The 17,500-nt window shown below is 39.7% G+C and overlaps 2 protein-coding genes and 1 pseudogene across 2 annotated transcripts; 1 reads left to right on the forward strand and 2 right to left on the reverse strand.

Annotated features, from left to right (window-relative positions):
• The window catches only part of LOC138058172 (uncharacterized), a 249,078-nt pseudogene that overhangs the window by 221,082 nt on the left and 10,496 nt on the right, over window positions 1-17,500 (reverse strand).
• Window positions 5,218-11,063, forward strand: LOC138056943 (uncharacterized). The gene is made up of 3 exons (XM_068902967.1): window positions 5,218-5,735; window positions 8,571-8,686; window positions 9,478-11,063. The coding sequence occupies exons 1-3, from the start codon at window positions 5,405-5,407 to the stop codon at window positions 10,285-10,287; spliced, it is 1,257 nt and encodes a 418-aa protein (XP_068759068.1). The 5' UTR covers window positions 5,218-5,404; the 3' UTR covers window positions 10,288-11,063.
• On the reverse strand, window positions 8,634-12,101 carry LOC138057021 (uncharacterized). The gene is made up of 3 exons (XM_068903055.1): window positions 11,676-12,101; window positions 10,776-10,954; window positions 8,634-9,404 (listed from the first exon to the last, which is right to left on the reverse strand). Exons 1-3 carry the CDS (start codon window positions 11,836-11,838, stop codon window positions 8,835-8,837), a joined length of 912 nt encoding a protein of 303 aa, XP_068759156.1. The 5' UTR covers window positions 11,839-12,101; the 3' UTR covers window positions 8,634-8,834.

The raw sequence follows: 17,500 nt of genomic DNA on the forward strand, positions 1-17,500 counted from the left end.
TTCTAGTGCCAACGAGCCTTGGTCACAGTCGACTACTATTCTGGTTTTTTCACCTATGACACCCTTTCCAGCGAGACAACTGAAGCTGTTACTAAAACTCTAAACAACATCTTCAGGAAGTTTGGGTTGCCTGAAAGGATCATTTCTGACAATGGCCCATGCTTCAAATCTGAAAGGTTTCAATGCTTTTGCAACCAGCTTGACATTGGCCATGTAACATCCAGTCCATATCATCATCAGAGTAATGGTCGAGCGGAAAGGGCAATCGCTACAGTCGAACAGATTCTAAAGAAGAGGTTAAATGACACTGACATAACCAAAGCTCTCATAACATACGTTGATACTCCAATAAGTGACACATTACGGTCACCTGCTGAACTGTTTTACACTAGACCAATCAACACTCGTCTCAGCATGTCCATGAAGCCAACTCCACTGACGGATCAGCAAAAGGCCGACCTCAATGACAAGCATTCAGCACATCTGAAACCGTTGACGCATGACAAGAACGTTTATCTTCCTAATCAGCCTATCTGGTTCACCGATGACAGCTCAGATGAGTGGAAACCAGGTTACATTGATTGAAATGATACCTCGCCAGACTCATACTGGATAATCAACGAAAAGAGGGACAGGCGGCTCAGGCGAAATAAGCGTGACATCAAACTGCGTCACACGATCCTTCCACAACAGTGACCCCAGTCGCAGGTCCCTGTAAGATTTACAACAACAAATCTGCCAGATCATGATCCAACACCAGTTGATCCTGCAGCAGTTTCAGCAAGAGCTTCAAAAGACACACCTTGCACTGTGGAGCAAACATCGCCTGCCAGCAGTCATGAAAAAGAATTGCACAAAAAATCAAGTGATAAAACAGCCAAGGCTAAACCAGCGGATTCAACACCGCACCTAACAAGATCACAGTCTGGACGGGTAATCAAGCCACCAACAAACCCAGACTTGAAACTTCATATGTTTGTAAGGCGACGATGATCTCCTTCTGTTAAAGTTTAAAGATTTATTTGTTGAGTTACTTTGCATGCTAATACTTCGGTTCTAAAACCGTCTTAAAAGGTGACATGTCGTATTATTAGCTGTCTAAGTGTGTTTTGTAGTTTTGGACATTTCGTGACTTGTTGTATACATGTTGGACTCACCTATGGACATTCTATGTCTTATCACATGATGTACTCAGTTAGAACCTCGTGCTGGGTAGCCATGTTGGCTTTTTACATTAAAGTCAAGAGTTTGTTCTTTCCATCTTAGTTTCTCTTGCATCGTTTATCAACAAAACTACAACAATCGTCACTGAAAACATTTAATAGGAATAAAATGGACGAATTTGTTGTAGTCTGGAGCACCCCAGGGTTTCCCTGATTCGCTCGAACTTTCATGTGTCTACATTCTCTCACTCAAATCAGTATCTTCACCAAATTGGATGTGCGCAAAATTCTTTTTCGCATAATATTATGAGGATCACAATTAGAGCTATGTGCCAAAAACGAATGGCACTTAACAAACAAATTCTTCATTGCTGCTCCGAACTTTCCAAAATCTGTCCAGCAGTACAATCGATTCGCGCTAAAATCCGACAACTTAATTCTGGACTGTTTGACCATTTACACCAAACCAAGACTCTAAAACTTCAACAATTAATAGGTCCGCATTTTACCGACGACACTACATTGCATAGCCATAATACCGTAATTACAATTCCAGAAAATCTTCCGCTTACTGACGCAGAGAAATCTGTTCTCAGTAAGGGCCTTATTTTTGTCCCTATTACCAAACGCACCAACAAATTTTCTATTTAGCAAGATGTTGAAAAATTCCTTCGCCGCGTTCAGTTAAAAGCCTTTTTTCACGACAAAGAGGATGATTCGGACACCTCTAATAAAGATATTTTTGAAACACTTATAGTTCGCAAATACAAATGGACTCCCCCAGAGGGACAATTTGCCTCTTTAGATTTTTTCACCAAAAAATGCCGTCACAACATTCACAAACTTAAATTCAATCGCAACACTAAACTTTCCAACCTTTCCTCGGAAGAGTGGGCGGCGCTTAAAAATCTTAGTAAACGCAAGGACATAGTTGTCAAATTGGCCGACAAAGGCGGCGCGGTAGTTGTTTGGTGGTCCGACCTTTACCAAAAAGAAGCTTTGTGGCACTTTTCGGATACCTCGTTTTATGCCAAAATCCCTAAAGATCTCACTTTCAAAAATCAAAAACTTGTCAAAGACACCATTCAAAATCTTATAGTTAATCAAGAATTACCGGACACTGCCACTAATCTCATCATCAACACCCCTAGAACTTTGTGCATTTACTTCTTGCCTAAAATTCACAAACCCAACAACCCAGGTCGCCCTATTGTTTCTGCCTGTAGGTTCCCGAACTCATTTCTAGCTACTTAGACAGGATTATGACGCCTATCGTCAAATCTTTGCCATCATACATTCAAGACAGTACGCACGCAATACAAATTTTCTGCGATTTCAATTTCTCCAGCCAAGACAAACTTATTTTCACCATGGACATTACATCTCTATACACAGTCATTCCTAATAGCGAAGGTCTTGAAGCACTTAAACACTTTTTCGATCAACGCACTGTCAAAGAACCTAGCTCGGAAACGCTCCTCCGCCTTGCCAAACTAGTTCTAACGCTTAACTGTTTTTCATTCGCCGGAAACTATTGCAAACAAATTAATGGTGTAGCGATGGGCACAAGAATGGGACCTAGCTATGCCAATCTTTTTGTAGGATATGTTGAACACCAATTTTTTAATCACCAATTTTTTAATCAGTACAACAGCCCCAAACCTGAAGTCTACGGCCGCTACATCGACGACTGCATCAGCGCTATTTCATCCAGCAGAGAAGAACTCGATCAATTTATAACCTCCGTCAACTCTTTTCATCCGGCTGTTAAATATACCTGGGAAATTTCGGAAACTTCATTGGCTTTCCTAGATATCAAAGTTTCTATTAGAGGCAACGTGCTATGTACTAGTGTGCACTACAAACCTACTGATTCACACAGTTATTTGTTGTATTCATCGTCACATCCATCACATGTCAAGAACTCCATTCCTTATTCTCAATTTCCAAGACTTCGACGTCTATGTAGTGATGACTCCGATTTTTCCAGCAAATCAGAGGAGATGGGCGAGTTCTTCGAAAAACGTGGCTATCCTGTCTCTGTGGTCAAAGCGGGCCATCATCGCGCCCAACAATTTGATCGACAGTCATCACTACAAACGTCACAAAAAGATAAGAATGACAGAATTCCATTCACCCTCACTTTCCATCCTCATAATCACGCAGTCAAAAGCATCATTCGTAGTAATTTTAAATTACTCCAAAATGATCCCGAGACTGGTAGAATCTTCTCGCAACCTCCACTTATTTCATTTGAATGCGACAAAAACGTAGGCAACTTTTTAGTTAGAAGCGCACTCAAAACTAACGAGCAACAGGGCACTTTCAAATGCGCGTGCTCACGATGCAAAACTTGTCTTTTCATTGTTAACACTAGCAAGATATTGGGACCTAAGCGATCTGTTAAGATCACCGATCGTTTCACATGTACCTCCGCAAATGTCATTTATTGCATAACCTGTACGTTATGCAATAAATTATACATTGGTGAGACAGGTAGACGACTAGGTGACCGATTCCGCGAACACCTTCGCGATGTTGAGAAGAATGACAAGGATGCATCTAAGCCAGTCTCCCGCCATTTTAATCTGCTTAACCACTCCAAAAAAAACATGGCTATTTGCGGCCTTTCCCTACATCTAGGTACGATGGAAAGCCGCAAGAATCTGGAACAAAAATTCATCTTTCAAATCGGCACCCTTATAGTCGGGTAGCCAGGACTGTGAAAATTGCGTTTTGTTGGGCCCACGAGTTAGAAAAGGTTTGAAAACGTTTTTTGATAGAGTAAGACCCCCTGATTACTGCTAGCTAGGTCGTAGAGTCGAATTGTGGTATAGGTTTCGAGTTAAGGGGTGGTTTTTGCAGAGTACCCATTGTATCGGCATGGAATCAAGGCTAAAAAGAAATACTACGTTTTCTTCTCATATCTTTAATATATGTGTAGAAAAATCAATGATATGACACAACACGCTAAATAGAAAAAATTACGTCACGTGACTTGTCACGTGACTCGTTGGGCTTTGCAAATGCCTTGAAAATCCTTAAAATCGCGATAAACAATGTTGAAATACAATATGAATATATTTATTGAAACGATATGACTTATGGCATTTTCCTATGTTAAAGAGAACAATCGCCAATTAATAATAGCGTTTTTTTGCCTTTTTACACTGACATGGAAGCGAGGCTGCATTTTGAAAGCAACTTTTCTGGGACACTTTTTCGATTAAAAACAACATTTTTCGTGCGAACGTTGTATTTGTGGAAATCAAGATCAAAATAAATCGGGCTCCTAACTTTAGGCAAGATATTTTTTCCCAGCTTACAAAAATAAATGACAATAAAAAAGATCCGAGTCATTCAATCAATCAATCATTTACTTTAACAAGTTACGTCAAAGAGGTTTCAGGTTCAGGTTTCAGGTTTTATTATGTATTTTGCATAAAATATCACAAAACTATGCAATGCTCGCAGTTAGCAATAGCTAGTCGAGGCGAGCATTGCTTACAATAAATATTCCAGATAAAATGGTTACAAATACATAACTACACATTCACATGAAAATAAATAAATAAATAAAATAAAATAAATTAGTTTTAGAATACAGTTAGTGCAGTGGAGAACAGCTTAAAACTTTTACAGTATAACATAAATAAACATGAAAAAAGTAGCTTAAATTGAATAAACAAATTTTTAACTACCTGACATAACTAAGGAGTCAAAATTTGCCAATATTATCGAAACATCAAAGTAATCATCATATTTTAGCAGTCTTTGTAAGAGGATATCATCAACATTATTTTTGAAGTTAGATTTTGACATCTGGCGGACTTCACAAGATATGCTATTCCAAATTTTAACGCCAATTCTTGAGAAAGATTTTTTTTGAATATCTATTCTCGAACGTTTAAGAAAATAATCTCCTCTTTGCGATGATCTCGTCTCGTAAGGATGAATATCAGCTTGATGGTTATTAAGCCCGCCGCACACGGTGAGGAAAGAGCTGAGCAAACTGCCTCGCGAGGCGGTTTGCTCAGCCGTTTCCTCACGTGTGCGGGTAAATCTTGGTGAGAAATTCGCCTCGAGAGGCCGTGAGGAGAAAATCAAACATGTTTGATATTTTTTGCCTCGCGAGGCAAACTCCTCATCGTGTGCGGCCATCGTGAGAATCGAGCTGAGCTTGGTCAAGCAAACATCCAATAGAAATACATGGCATACTCACGTGACTTCAGTGGTTCAAGATGGCGTCGGAATATAATGAAGAACTGTTGGCACTCCTACTAATTCTCTTACTTCGACGACGCCGTCGTAAAAGACAGAAGGATCGCCCAAAGGCATGGGCAAGAAACTGGATCTCCAGAAGTCAGCTGCAAGGAGCATATCCTAATCTTTTACGGGAACTAAACACAGAAGACCCCGAAGCTTTCCGTCAATTTCATCGACTGGATAGAGAGTCCTTTGATACAATTCTGGCCAAGATTGCACCTTTGATAACCAAGAAGGACACACTCATGCGAAGAAGTATCCCCCCAGGCGAGAAACTTTCAATAACCTTACGGTTTCTCGCAACAGGTAAAAAAGTAAACTGAACTAGACCCTCCGTGAGGGTACACTGGGTTGCCTGTGGTACGTGCAGCCCCGGAGGTGGGGGGGGCTCAAGCTTTTTGTGACTCCTAAAGGAGACCAATCTGGGCGTGACTTAAGCAAATTTTGACCTTGGCGGCTTAAAATATTGGCGCTTTGCCCGAAACACCCTAAGCGAGACCAAAATCCAAAATTTACACCCCTAAGCGAGACGACGAGCATCCCCGTCTGTTTCATATGGGAGTACCCCCCCCCCCCCCCGGGCTTGCAAAAACTAACCAAAAGGTAATTAACAGGTCCTCACACGTTCGTACGACGAAACAGATCCTTTTCTGAGGTTAAAAACCTGGCTACTGGCCTAACTCTTCTTCCTACTTTCCCAACCGCGAGAAAACCGCGGTAAATCAGCCATCGCCAAAAAATGTTTTTTTTTTCTCAAAAAATATTTAAGTTAGGGGGAAAAAATACATCATTTTAAAGCTAAGAAAATAAGCTTTCCAACAGCATATAACTTATTTACAGAAAACTGAAACATTTTATAAAAGCGAAAGTTGAACGAAAAAATTTAAGAAAAATAACAGTAAAATATGTTTTCTAGGCAAAATTTGGTCATTTTAGCGTTGATTACGAATTTTTGGATGCAAAACTAATATTTTCTGCAATTTATCTGCCTTCTTGGACATAAATTCGACCAAAAACTGATAAGGCACGAATATTTTTAGATTTTTAGGAATAATAGATAACGTGGTTCAATGCGTAATGTGATAATGCGATAAAAGTGTCAAATTTGCGACCCATTGCTAACGGCAACGGAAGCGATCGCATTACGAATAATTAACCTCTGTTGCCAAAAACCACTCAAATAACCGGTCAGTGTAAAACGCAGACTGCAGACTGCAGACCAGGGATAAAATGCAGACTGAGGGTAAAATGCAGACTGCAGACTGTGGGTTAGTAAAATAATAATGAAAAAAGAGTTATAAGAGTGTTAGTAGCCGTTTGTACTTTCACACTGAAACCCCAACACAGCTCCCATCGCTTTGGTTGCCCCACCGCATGTTTTATCGAACTCTGTAAGAATTGAAGCTGTTTGAATCCTTGTTGTTGTTTGAAAAAGGACAGTTTCGTTAAGTGAGTTGCTTTTAGGCAAAGAAGTCACCACCCCGTAATTCATATGCCCAAGATACTGGGTTTTTGTAAGTTTCTTTTTCTGTCAAGTGTGATAAAGTTTGACAATGAAATGAGCGAAGTCAAAACAAAGATCACAATCGCCCAACTCTTGTTTATGCAAAGTCAAAATTTACTCTCCAAGACGTGTACGACGTGATTTATCACCAGGTAATTCCATCATTTTGGAAATAGCAGCTACTTTATTATTCATCTGCGTCACAAGTTTTCACTGATTTTGGGGCTCATTTTGTTGAAACTCAAGCACGCTTCCAACAGGCTGTGAACCCTTCCTGCTTACAGAGCAATACTAAAAAACTTCTCCCATATCACATTTGAACCTTAAGCTCGAAAATTCAATACACAACATGATATTATAATTCACAAAGGCAGAAAATACCACAGAATCCTTTTCCAGCGAAAATTTTATTGAAACAAACAACATATTTGCTCTTAGAGGCGAAAACCTCTTCCTATTTGATTGCGTGCGTGAAGACAAGAAACTCAATTGTGTCAAATTACCATGTACTTCAGGTAAATACTGCTCACTTTGATTTCATCTCGACGGGCGATAGATTGTTGTCGAAGTCCAGTACTCGTCGCTTTTGAGATTCATGCCTAGTTTATCCAACTGACTTTCCATTATTGAGCTCCATAAGGGTATATTTTGTTTAAGGATCCACTAAAACGCCATTCGCGTTGCATGACTTTCGACGCCATTGCAGGCTAAGTTAATGATTCTACTGTGTCCACAAGAGAAATCTACGCAGTTCCACTACCCTCTCGATCCTAAGAAAATACGCGCAGAAGGCTCTATACACAAAGACACTACTTACCAGGGGAGTGACAGGCAAGACTTTTACCGACACGGAAAAAAAAAAAAAAAGAAAACAAACAAACTAAACGTAGACCTCGACTGGCTTAATAATGTACTGTACTGAGAAGTTAGTCACGAATAAGAAGCCTTGTTTGGTAAAACGAGAGATCAGCGGGCTGAACAAATACGAAAGAAAAGAACCATTTGTTTTGCTTCCATTGACAAATGCAATGGGAAACGTCAGCAGATTTAACAATTGGCCAGGGTGGGTGATTTCTGGTCAGCAAGAATTTTCAATTTTCAAGCAATCTGATGTGCAGGATATTTTTTTTCCCTTTTTTTTCCCCATAAGCTTTCTGTTAAATTTGTTCTGCGTGTAATGTTTTTTTTCCGACAAGCGCTTGCAGGAAATTTTTTTTTTAAATCACCCACCCCTGCCCCCAAAAGTTAAATGGTCGGCCCCTAACTAACCTCGTTCACACGCGTAAAATTGAAAGAATTTGGGCTGTAAAACGAGGCTAGTTGGGCTACATAACACAAAGACAAAAGAATAATTTGTTGGCGGCCATTTTTGCATTCGGCCACTTGATTTCTCAAAAAGGACTTCCCGAGTTGACGAGTAAAATTGCGTGGCAATCTGTTAAGTCTCAGTCCCAGGTGTCAGTGGGTTAATGGGAGGTGGGGGTATAGTTTTTGTCTGGTTAAGGAATGCCAGACTTGGATAACATTTCAAAATCTAGTTGCGTTTTTTTTTAAATGCATGGATCACCTTAACTTTGTCTAATATGACAACATATTGATGAGAACTGTCAAATTGCAACTGATTTCCTATTTTACAGGTGAAAAATTCAGTGACTTGGCTTTTCTATTCAGGAGGGGGGAACGCACGTTGTCTCAAGCAGTTTTTGACACTTGTGAAGCCTTGTTTACTACAATGAAAACAGAATATCTAAAGGTAATGTATTTGGTTATTTGTCTTGCCAGAAATGTAACTTACAACAATAACATTAAAAATGAAAAAGGAACCTTTTCTTGTAGTCCTTTTATAGTAAATGTTAAACAACACAACATTAACATTAAAAAATGCTTAGAATGCTCATCACTTAATCAAATCTATTACAGGTAGGGCTTTGTCCCTGTGTCGACCAATCAGAGGGGTACAAAGTCATTTGGTGTGGCATCATCATTTGGTGCTGTTGGTTGGAAAATGGTTTTGATTGCTGTGCAGGCACCAATGGTGGTGAATTGTGCTGTGGACCTAACATTGAATGCATTGTGTTTTGGGTTAGTGTGCCCATTTGTGCCTGGAAGAGAATGTTGCTGATGTTATGTTGTGCTATGTTCCTAGTCACAGGTTCAAGGTCTTGTAGGGTTTCACAAACATAAGCACCAAATGTCTCACACTGGCCACCTTGAGCACTCTTAGCTTTTTTGTTAGCACTTTGACTCAAAGAATTAGCAATGCCCTTGATCAATTGCAACTCCTCTTCCTCTCGTTGTTTCTGTGCTGTCTTGGGACGTGATTTAATTGGCATCTTTGTTGACTGTGGTTCTTCTGGTGTTTCCTTGGAAGGAAATACATGTAGGCCGTCTTCACCAGTGTTGTTCTCATCAATTTCTTCGTGACCAGTGTCACCAGTGTTCCTACTATCTGTACTTGGGGTAGGAGAGGGCTGAAATATATTTTAGTGATGATAAAACAAGTAAACAGTCAAGAATAATGTTTTAAAACTTCTCTCTTTTAAGGTACCAGATACAGCAGACCAATGGGAAAAAGTAGCACGTGAATTTAACAATAAGTGGAATTACCCATGTTGCATAGGTGCTCTTGATGGAAAGCACATAGCCATACAGCAACCACCTAATAGTGGTTCAGAATTCTTCAACTACAAGCACTTTTTCAGTGTGTTACTTCTCGCACTTGTTGATGCTAACTACAAATTTTTGTACGTGGATGTTGGTGCACCTGGCCGTGCTGGAGATGCAGGTGTCTTCGCAGGATCATCATTGAAGCAAGCTTTGGAAAGAAACACCCTCAACATCCCACCAGCTAAAACAATTGAGGGAATTCCAAGTCCAGTAGATTATCATATAGTTGGAGATGACGCTTTCCCTCTATCCAAGAACATTATGAAACCCTATCCTCAGAGGAACTTGGATAAGGCAAAGAGAATTTTCAATTACCGCTTGTCAAGAGCGAGGCGTGTTGTTGAGAATGCTTTTGGCATTCTTGCTAACAGGTTTAGAGTCTTTCTGACAACCATTAAGCTTAATGATGAAAAAGTTGTCACTCTCATTTTAGCTGCCTGTTGTCTGCATAATTTCATGGTCGAAACCAACAAGTCTGCTTATCTAAGTGCTCAAGAAATAGAAAACACAGATCAACACACCATCACTGCAGGCACTTGGAGAAATGATCCTCCTCTTACAGGCCTATCTACGAGCTCAGTTAGAAATCCAGCCCATGCTGCTAAGCAGCAAGGAAAGGAGATTACTGAGTACTTTATGTCTGAGTTAGGGTCAGTTCCATGGCAGGATCATATGATAACTCATTAGACTATACATAACCATTAAAGTGCACCTAACCTCAAAAAATTTTCTTTCAATAAGTGAAATGTCTAACATTTATTTTACATTTGCTTCTCTATATTTTACTTTTAATAGGCCTGATGAGGTATGAGAGAGTAACAAAGCTGGCATTCATTTGTCCCATGGACGAGCTAGTGAGAGATATGGGTCTATTCCTTCGATGATGTCAAGAACTAATTTACATTGGCAAGGTTTTTTCTAAACTATAATGCAAAGTAGTTTATAACGACATCGAAGGAATAGGCCCAAACCTCTCACTGCATCGGTCATGAGACAAACCATTGCCAGCATCTTTCTCTTACATGCCTTATGAAGCACATTAAAATGTACCAGTAAAATGTAGAGAAACGAAGGTAAAGTATATGATATCATATTTGATTTTTAACCTTTGCTAACATAAAAATTTTGATGTTGGGTGCTCTTTAAGGCAATAACTGTAATGTTGAAAGACTTACCAAGTCACAGTTGGAGACAGTTGGCCTTGTAGCAACATGTGGAGCAAGGAACTGCAATTTGTCAAGGAGCCATGCTGTTCGTTTTGAGGGCACCTTTCTGGCAGATCCACTTGGTGGTGCCTTCTTTGCTTTTGTGTAGCTGTTTCGTAGCTGACGTAGTTTGTTTTTGACCCAATCAACTGCAAATAAAATGTTTTATTATTGAATATTTTCCTACTATATTAAATACACAAAAATGTATTATTATAGGTATGGTCAAAGAAAGAGAGCAGACAAGAATGGCATTTTAAACAGTGGACAACATTATTACTGAAAACCATCCATTTCTTTCAAGAAGCACCTTTGTTGAAGGAGCTGATATTTTCAGAGTGGTCCAGGAATATAGCTTTTAGCACTGAGTTGCTTCAAAAGTACACCAAAATTGGAAATCTTTAGACAGATTCTTCAACTCACTCTTTCCTAAATAAATTCCATTTGTATATTATATGTTGCTTTTAAAAACAAGACACCCAGATAAACAGCAACAAATTCCGGCGACCCATGACCTGCAAACTGGTATTTAAACCCAAGGCCACCTGTCTTGAAACATGTCCATTTCATCAGGCAACCAAGTGGTAAACCTAAATGAATGAGGATGAATTGAAAACAATCATGAAATCGTCAGGAATTCCATATCCTGTACATTTCGTAGCTTACAAGAATGCAGAAACACTCAAGACAAGTTAACATGCGTTGATTGGGCATTTTTCATTCTTTCATTTCTAACATTTTAATACTTACAACAAAAATGGCGCAATACATCTAATTTATAAAACCAAAAAGAAGCTACATGCACAAACTACTAAATTTAATTTCTGGCTAGCTCGAGGAAAATCATAATTTGGTGCAGGTTCGACCTACCGTTCTGGCCCAACTTTTCCGCTATTTCAGACATTGCGACTTCCCGTCGATCCCTGTTCTTGAATTCTGTAGAACTCACGTCATAAAGGCACGTGTATTCAGGCCATAATTCCACGAGTTTCTCCTCCAGTATTACCTCACTCAAAATACTACCCGACGCCATCTTGAACCACTGAAGTCACGTGAGTATGCCATGTATTTCTATTGGATGTTTGCTTGACCAAGCTCAGCTCGATTCTCACGATGGCCGCACACGATGAGGAGTTTGCCTCGCGAGGCAAAAAATATCAAACATGTTTGATTTTCTCCTCACGGCCTCGCGAGGCGAATTTCTCACCAAGATTTACCCGCACACGTGAGGAAACGGCTGAGCAAACCGCCTCGCGAGGCAGTTTGCTCAGCTCTTTTCTCACCGTGTGCGGCGGGCTTTAGGAGGTGTGAAGTTGCTTGATACATCATGCATAATCACAGCCACAGATTTAAAATAGAGCATATCTAAAGGAAGAAGACGAGAAGAAATGAAGAAAGGTATTGCATGAGATTTGTAATCAGCAAAATACATTAGGCGAAGAGCTCGTTTTTGAAGGGTCAAAAGTTTAGTTCTATGAACTTTTGCAGTATTACACCACGCTACTATACCATACATTAAGTATGGTTGAATGAGTGACCTGTAGATATGGTGTAAAGTACTCAGTGGTACAAAATGCCTTATCCTAGAGATGATACCAATTGATTTACTTATTTTTGATGCAACATGAGCAATGTGGTAACTCCATGAAAGATTTTCATCGATGAGCACGCCTAAGTATTTGATGAACTTCTTACGCTCCAAAGAGATATAGCTATTAGTGTGATGGTTTTTTCAAAAACTGTATATTTGAATCTTTGATCAATGTATATGCCAACACCTCCAGCTGAAAGGGGCGTCGGCACATACTCAAAGTTATAATTAGGTATCATGGGATTAAAATCCAAATCTCCAAGCTCATTTCTTATTCTAGTTTCTGTGATTCCAATTATGTTAAAATGAAAATCAAGCTCTTCTAGTAAATGGGTTTGAAATTTTTCTAAGTTACTTTTCAGGCTTCTAATATTGGTATGAAAAAATGAAAGTCCATCGGTTGAATTAGACGAAATCTGGAATTGTCTTTTAGAATGACAGAAACTATGGGGAGAAAAGTATCTACAGCTGATAGCTGTGGTATAGGGATCAAAATCAGACCTTCTATCGGGAAAACTGTTTAGAGTAAATATATCCAATTCATTAAAACTTGGTAAACGCTCAAGATATTTCTTGGTAGGGAGACTTGTGTTTAAACTATTATTAAACTGACCGTGAGAACGAATAATATCACATGAATAGTACGGAAGCTCTTGTAAGAGAGCTTTGTTTACCTTAGTTGGTTGTATTGCTACTTGACTTATGTTTCCTTAACTTGATGACTGCTCACGGGAAATAAGATTATCTAAATCCCTTGAACTCTTGATTGCGATGGGTCGAGATCCCTCGCTTTTCCTCAGCCATACAATCGAATTTTTGGCCCAGCAAAATGCATAATTACACCTCTCTTTAAATTTCTATAAAACTCGAGCTATAACTCGAGCTATAAAACTCGTTCAAAATACGAACGTGTATAAATAAAATCTATAATAATTACAGCCATATAATACAATTCAATTCTAAAAACAATAAAAAGCCACATACTAAAAACGTGACTTGGAAAACTCTAAAACTCGTTCTAAAAGCAGTTAAAAGCTACGATTGTACACTATAAGACACGTTCTAAAAAACTGCAATCCTGCAATTTACTTCTGAAATCACTAGAATCACTTGAAAGACGCACATGAGAAGGCAAACTGTTCCATAACTTAGTTAATGAATAAGTGACAGAATTCTTCTTAAATTTACAATTAAATTTAGGTAATTCCAAATTCAAGCCCTCGCCTCTTATCCTATACGGTGTATGCCTGTATTTAAAAAGGCTAGCAATATATGTAGGATTCGTACCATTTAGACATTCAAAAAGAAGTATTAACGCCTGATGTAAGCGCCTACAATATAAAGATGTCATGCTAGCCACAGTGAGCAGTTCGTCGTATGACATTGACTTGTTGTGCCCGATTAATGTTCTCAAAATATAACAGTTGCCATCTTCGAGACGTTTGCGTTGACCCGTACCTATGCCTACAAACAAAGGACCACAGTATTCGAGATGAGGTAATATAAATGCTTTATAAAGTTTTATCATTGCATCATGAGGAAGAAAACGCCTTATTCTTCTCAGAGCAGAAGAGATCCTTGTTGAAGGAAAATTCTAGAATGGTGGGAGATACATCTGACAGGTAGGCAGTCGTGTCGTCAGCGTACAGCCGCAATGAGAAAAAAATTCAAATCATTAATGAATATGTTGAAGAACAACGAACCCAATAGTGAACCTTGAGGAACGCCAGATTTAACTGTTTTGAAGTCAGAGCATACGCCATCTAATCTGACACATTGTTGACGACCTAGTAGGTAGGAGGACATCAGTTCCAAGGCACGTGTAGAAAAGCCATAGGCCTTCAACTTCGCGAGCAGAAGGCTATGGTCTATGGCGTCAAACGCTTTGCTCAAGTCCACAGCGACCGCCGCTACAGCTTCCTTGTTATCAATACTGCTCCTCCAATCTTCCGTCATTTTTAGCAATGCAGTGCAGCAAGAGTGAGTTTTCATAAATCCAGATAAGTTAGAAGACAAAACGTTATGAAATGCATTCCAAGTTTGATCGTAAATGACTTTCTCAAACACTTTAGATAGCGAAGTTAATATTGAGACAGGGCAGTAGTTTGCTTTGTCTGTGTCAACTCCCCGTTTGAAGACAGGAGTAAGGCGCGCTTGCTTCCATTCAGACGGCAATGAACGATTCAGGATACAGAAGTTGATCAAATTAGTCACCTTTTCGGCAAGTACTGGGGATCCCAAATGCAAGATTCGTGGTGAAATGCCGTCTACCCCAACTGCCTTTCTCGGATTAAGCTGATCTAAAATGTTACAGATATATGAAGTACTGACTGGGGCGTAATTGAACTCGCTTGAGAAACGAACATTGCTTATTGCCCTTATACTCGGATGGTCAGTGTAGTCAGTGTCAGATCTATGCTCTAGCTGGATAATATTGGCAAAGTAATCACTAAAGACTTCGGCCACACGCCCAGGGTCAGAAACAACGCCACTGTCCTCAACGAGGATGACGCCTTGTGTGTTTTTACCCGAACTAGTTGGCAAAAGGGGCTTCATTTTCCTCCAAAATTCGCCCGGATGTTTAGCACTAAAGGAGGTGTCACAGCAGAACCTTTTCACAGCATTGTGCTTTAGCGACGTAACTTTGTTACGTTGCCGCTTATAGTCATCCCAAGAAGTAGATGTAGGATTTCACTTGTGGCGCTTGAATAATTTATTTCGGTGCGAAATTTCACGCAGCAGATCAGGTGATATCCATGGTAACTGGTCGCCTCGAATCCACTTTTTCTTTAGGGGCACGTGCTGGTCAAGAACATCTTTGAAAAGTGCTCGCCAATGAGCCCATACATCATTGGCATTGTCGAATGTGTAGGCCGAAGACCATGGGACCCTTTTTAAGTCAGCCAAAAAGTCAGGCAATTTAAAATTCTTCATACTCCTAAACTCGATCAATCGCGGCTTTGGCCTTGAATTCTTATTTTTTCGCACTGTAAAGATTAAGTCGTGATCACTCAGTCCAAGGTGTAAAGAGCCACTTGTAGCATAACGTTCCGCATGACTAGTTAACAAGACATCGATGAGACTTTTAGATGTTTTAGTTACTCTTGTCGGATTATCGATTCGGTTTGAGAGACAGAATCGATTACAAAAATCAACCAGCCTTGTATCAGGAAAACGGCTTTCGTCTGTGTTCTCATACATGTCCATATTGAAGTCTCCAAGTAAAAGCAGTTCCCTTCTGGTGTTATACATATTTTCGGCAGCTGTTGATAGGGAAGCGAGAAAGTCAGATTCCTTGCACTTAGTTGGACTTCTGTAACAACCACACACTATAAAGCGACTGTTATTGGAGCCCTTGACATCCAAACAGATGGATTCAATATTGCTACTTTCAAGTTTTAAGCGTCGATATGCCGAGAGGTCATTCCTGATGTAGGCAAGCAGACCTCCAGCCCCCTTCTTACGATCTTTGCGAATGGTGCGAAATCCTGGGTGTGAAACCAAGTGCGAAGAGACAGTACTGTCAATCTTTGTTTCGGCTAGAAACAGAATATCAAACATATTTCTATTTAGCAACTCTTTGACCTCATCGATTTTGTTAACCACGCTGTTAATGTTTAAGTAACTGATCTTGATATTGAACTTATAGTAGCCACTTATGTTCGATTGGTACCAGTCCAAAGAGTCGCTATCGTTGTCTTTGATATCGTCATAGTGGCTGCTTCTCCTACTTCTATTTAGCTCTGTATCCAAATCAAAAAAGGGCAATTGCGCGGAAGATCATGGTGGCCGGACGTGTTTCATTGACATCCACTTAGTTTTGCACAGTAGACGCTTCTCCGACATGTAGTCTTTTCAAATTATAGTATAAATATTCTAGAGTAAGAAATGCGCCTTTGCAAACGATAATGCCCGCAAAGAAAAATAAGAGAGGCGATCGTGGCTCGGTAGAAGAAGCCGAGACAAGTACTGCGAAGAAGACGGCCAATATGGCCGCTGACAATGGTGCAGGAATTGAAGAATCTATACACAAGATAAACGAACAAGAACAGCCAAGCCTCCTCGAAATCAAGCAGTTATTGGTGGATATTCAGATCCAAATAGCGGCGGTACTCACCGAAAATCTAAAACTTAGGAAGGAAATTGAAGAATTAAAAGACTCCGCAAATTTTAATGAGAAGGAACTCAATGATCTGAAGGACTCCTTGCTAAAGACGAAGAACGAAAACAAGACCTTAAAAGATTTTCTGGAGGAAACGAGGAGAGAGCTGAAAGCGGTGAAAGATGACTTTAGAGAGCAGAAGGAAGAAACTGAACAATTGTGGTCTGCTTTCGACGATTTGGAACAATACACACGAAAGAACTCGCTAGAAATACACGGAATACCACAAAATGCATATTCGGATACGGATACGGCAGTCATTAAAGTGGCCGAAGCTTTGAACATAACTGTAGAGCCCGAGGACATCGAGATTTCTCACAAGCTGAGGAGGGGCACGGCTATTATAGTTAAATTTTGCAGTCACAAGGTAAAGTCCAAAATTTACAAGGAACGCGTTAAATTAAAGCATGTTAAAATCTCGGATCTTTTTCCAAGTTACGCTTCCTCTGGACAACAGCACCGAATTTTTGTTAATGAGAACCTTACAGCTTACAGGAGAAGGATGGTCGGAAAAGCCAACAAACGAAGGCAGGAAGGAACGCTTACTAGTGTTTGGACGTTGGACGGTAAGATGTACATTAAAACCTCGCCTGAAGGCGCCCCCGTAAGAATTTTTTCTGAAGAAGATCTAGATAACTTATAACTGTTTTGGAATGTTTCACGGCTGGTGGAGAGCGTCTCTACAATTTGCAAAGCAACTGAGAGATACGAACTTTTCCCGCAACAAATTATCTTTTAACCCTTTTATCAGTTTATCAGTTTTAGTATATGTCTTTCTGTTGGTATACACAAGGTTCTTTGCTCCCTTTCAGTTTATCTGTGATGCACTTTATTCTTTATTATTACAGTCGTTTGTACGCTTTACTTTGCACTAAATGGGTATGCTACATTTCAGAGACACATATCAGAATAATTTACCGTCTCATTACCCTTGGGGTGAAA

The sequence above is a fragment of the Montipora capricornis genome, chromosome 1 (genome assembly GCF_036669925.1).
Source record: "Montipora capricornis isolate CH-2021 chromosome 1, ASM3666992v2, whole genome shotgun sequence".
Taxonomy (NCBI): Eukaryota; Metazoa; Cnidaria; class Anthozoa; order Scleractinia; family Acroporidae; genus Montipora; species Montipora capricornis.

Bases quoted from the DNA above. Each gene is read 5' to 3' on its own strand.
- LOC138056943 (XM_068902967.1), top strand. From the start codon at position 5,405: ATGGCGTCGGAATATAATGAAGAACTGTTGGCACTCCTACTAATTCTC. The intron at 5,736-8,570 runs GTAAAAAAGTAA...CCTATTTTACAG, and splicing joins CTTACGGTTTCTCGCAACAG to GTGAAAAATTCAGTGACTTG. The intron at 8,687-9,477 runs GTAATGTATTTG...CTCTCTTTTAAG, and splicing joins TGAAAACAGAATATCTAAAG to GTACCAGATACAGCAGACCA.
- LOC138057021 (XM_068903055.1), bottom strand. From the start codon at position 11,838: ATGGCGTCGGGTAGTATTTTGAGTGAGGTAATACTGGAGGAGAAACTC. The intron at 10,955-11,675 runs GTAGGTCGAACC...TTTTATTTGCAG, and splicing joins GGAAAAGTTGGGCCAGAACG to TTGATTGGGTCAAAAACAAA. The intron at 9,405-10,775 runs GTAAGTCTTTCA...AATATATTTCAG, and splicing joins CTGTCTCCAACTGTGACTTG to CCCTCTCCTACCCCAAGTAC.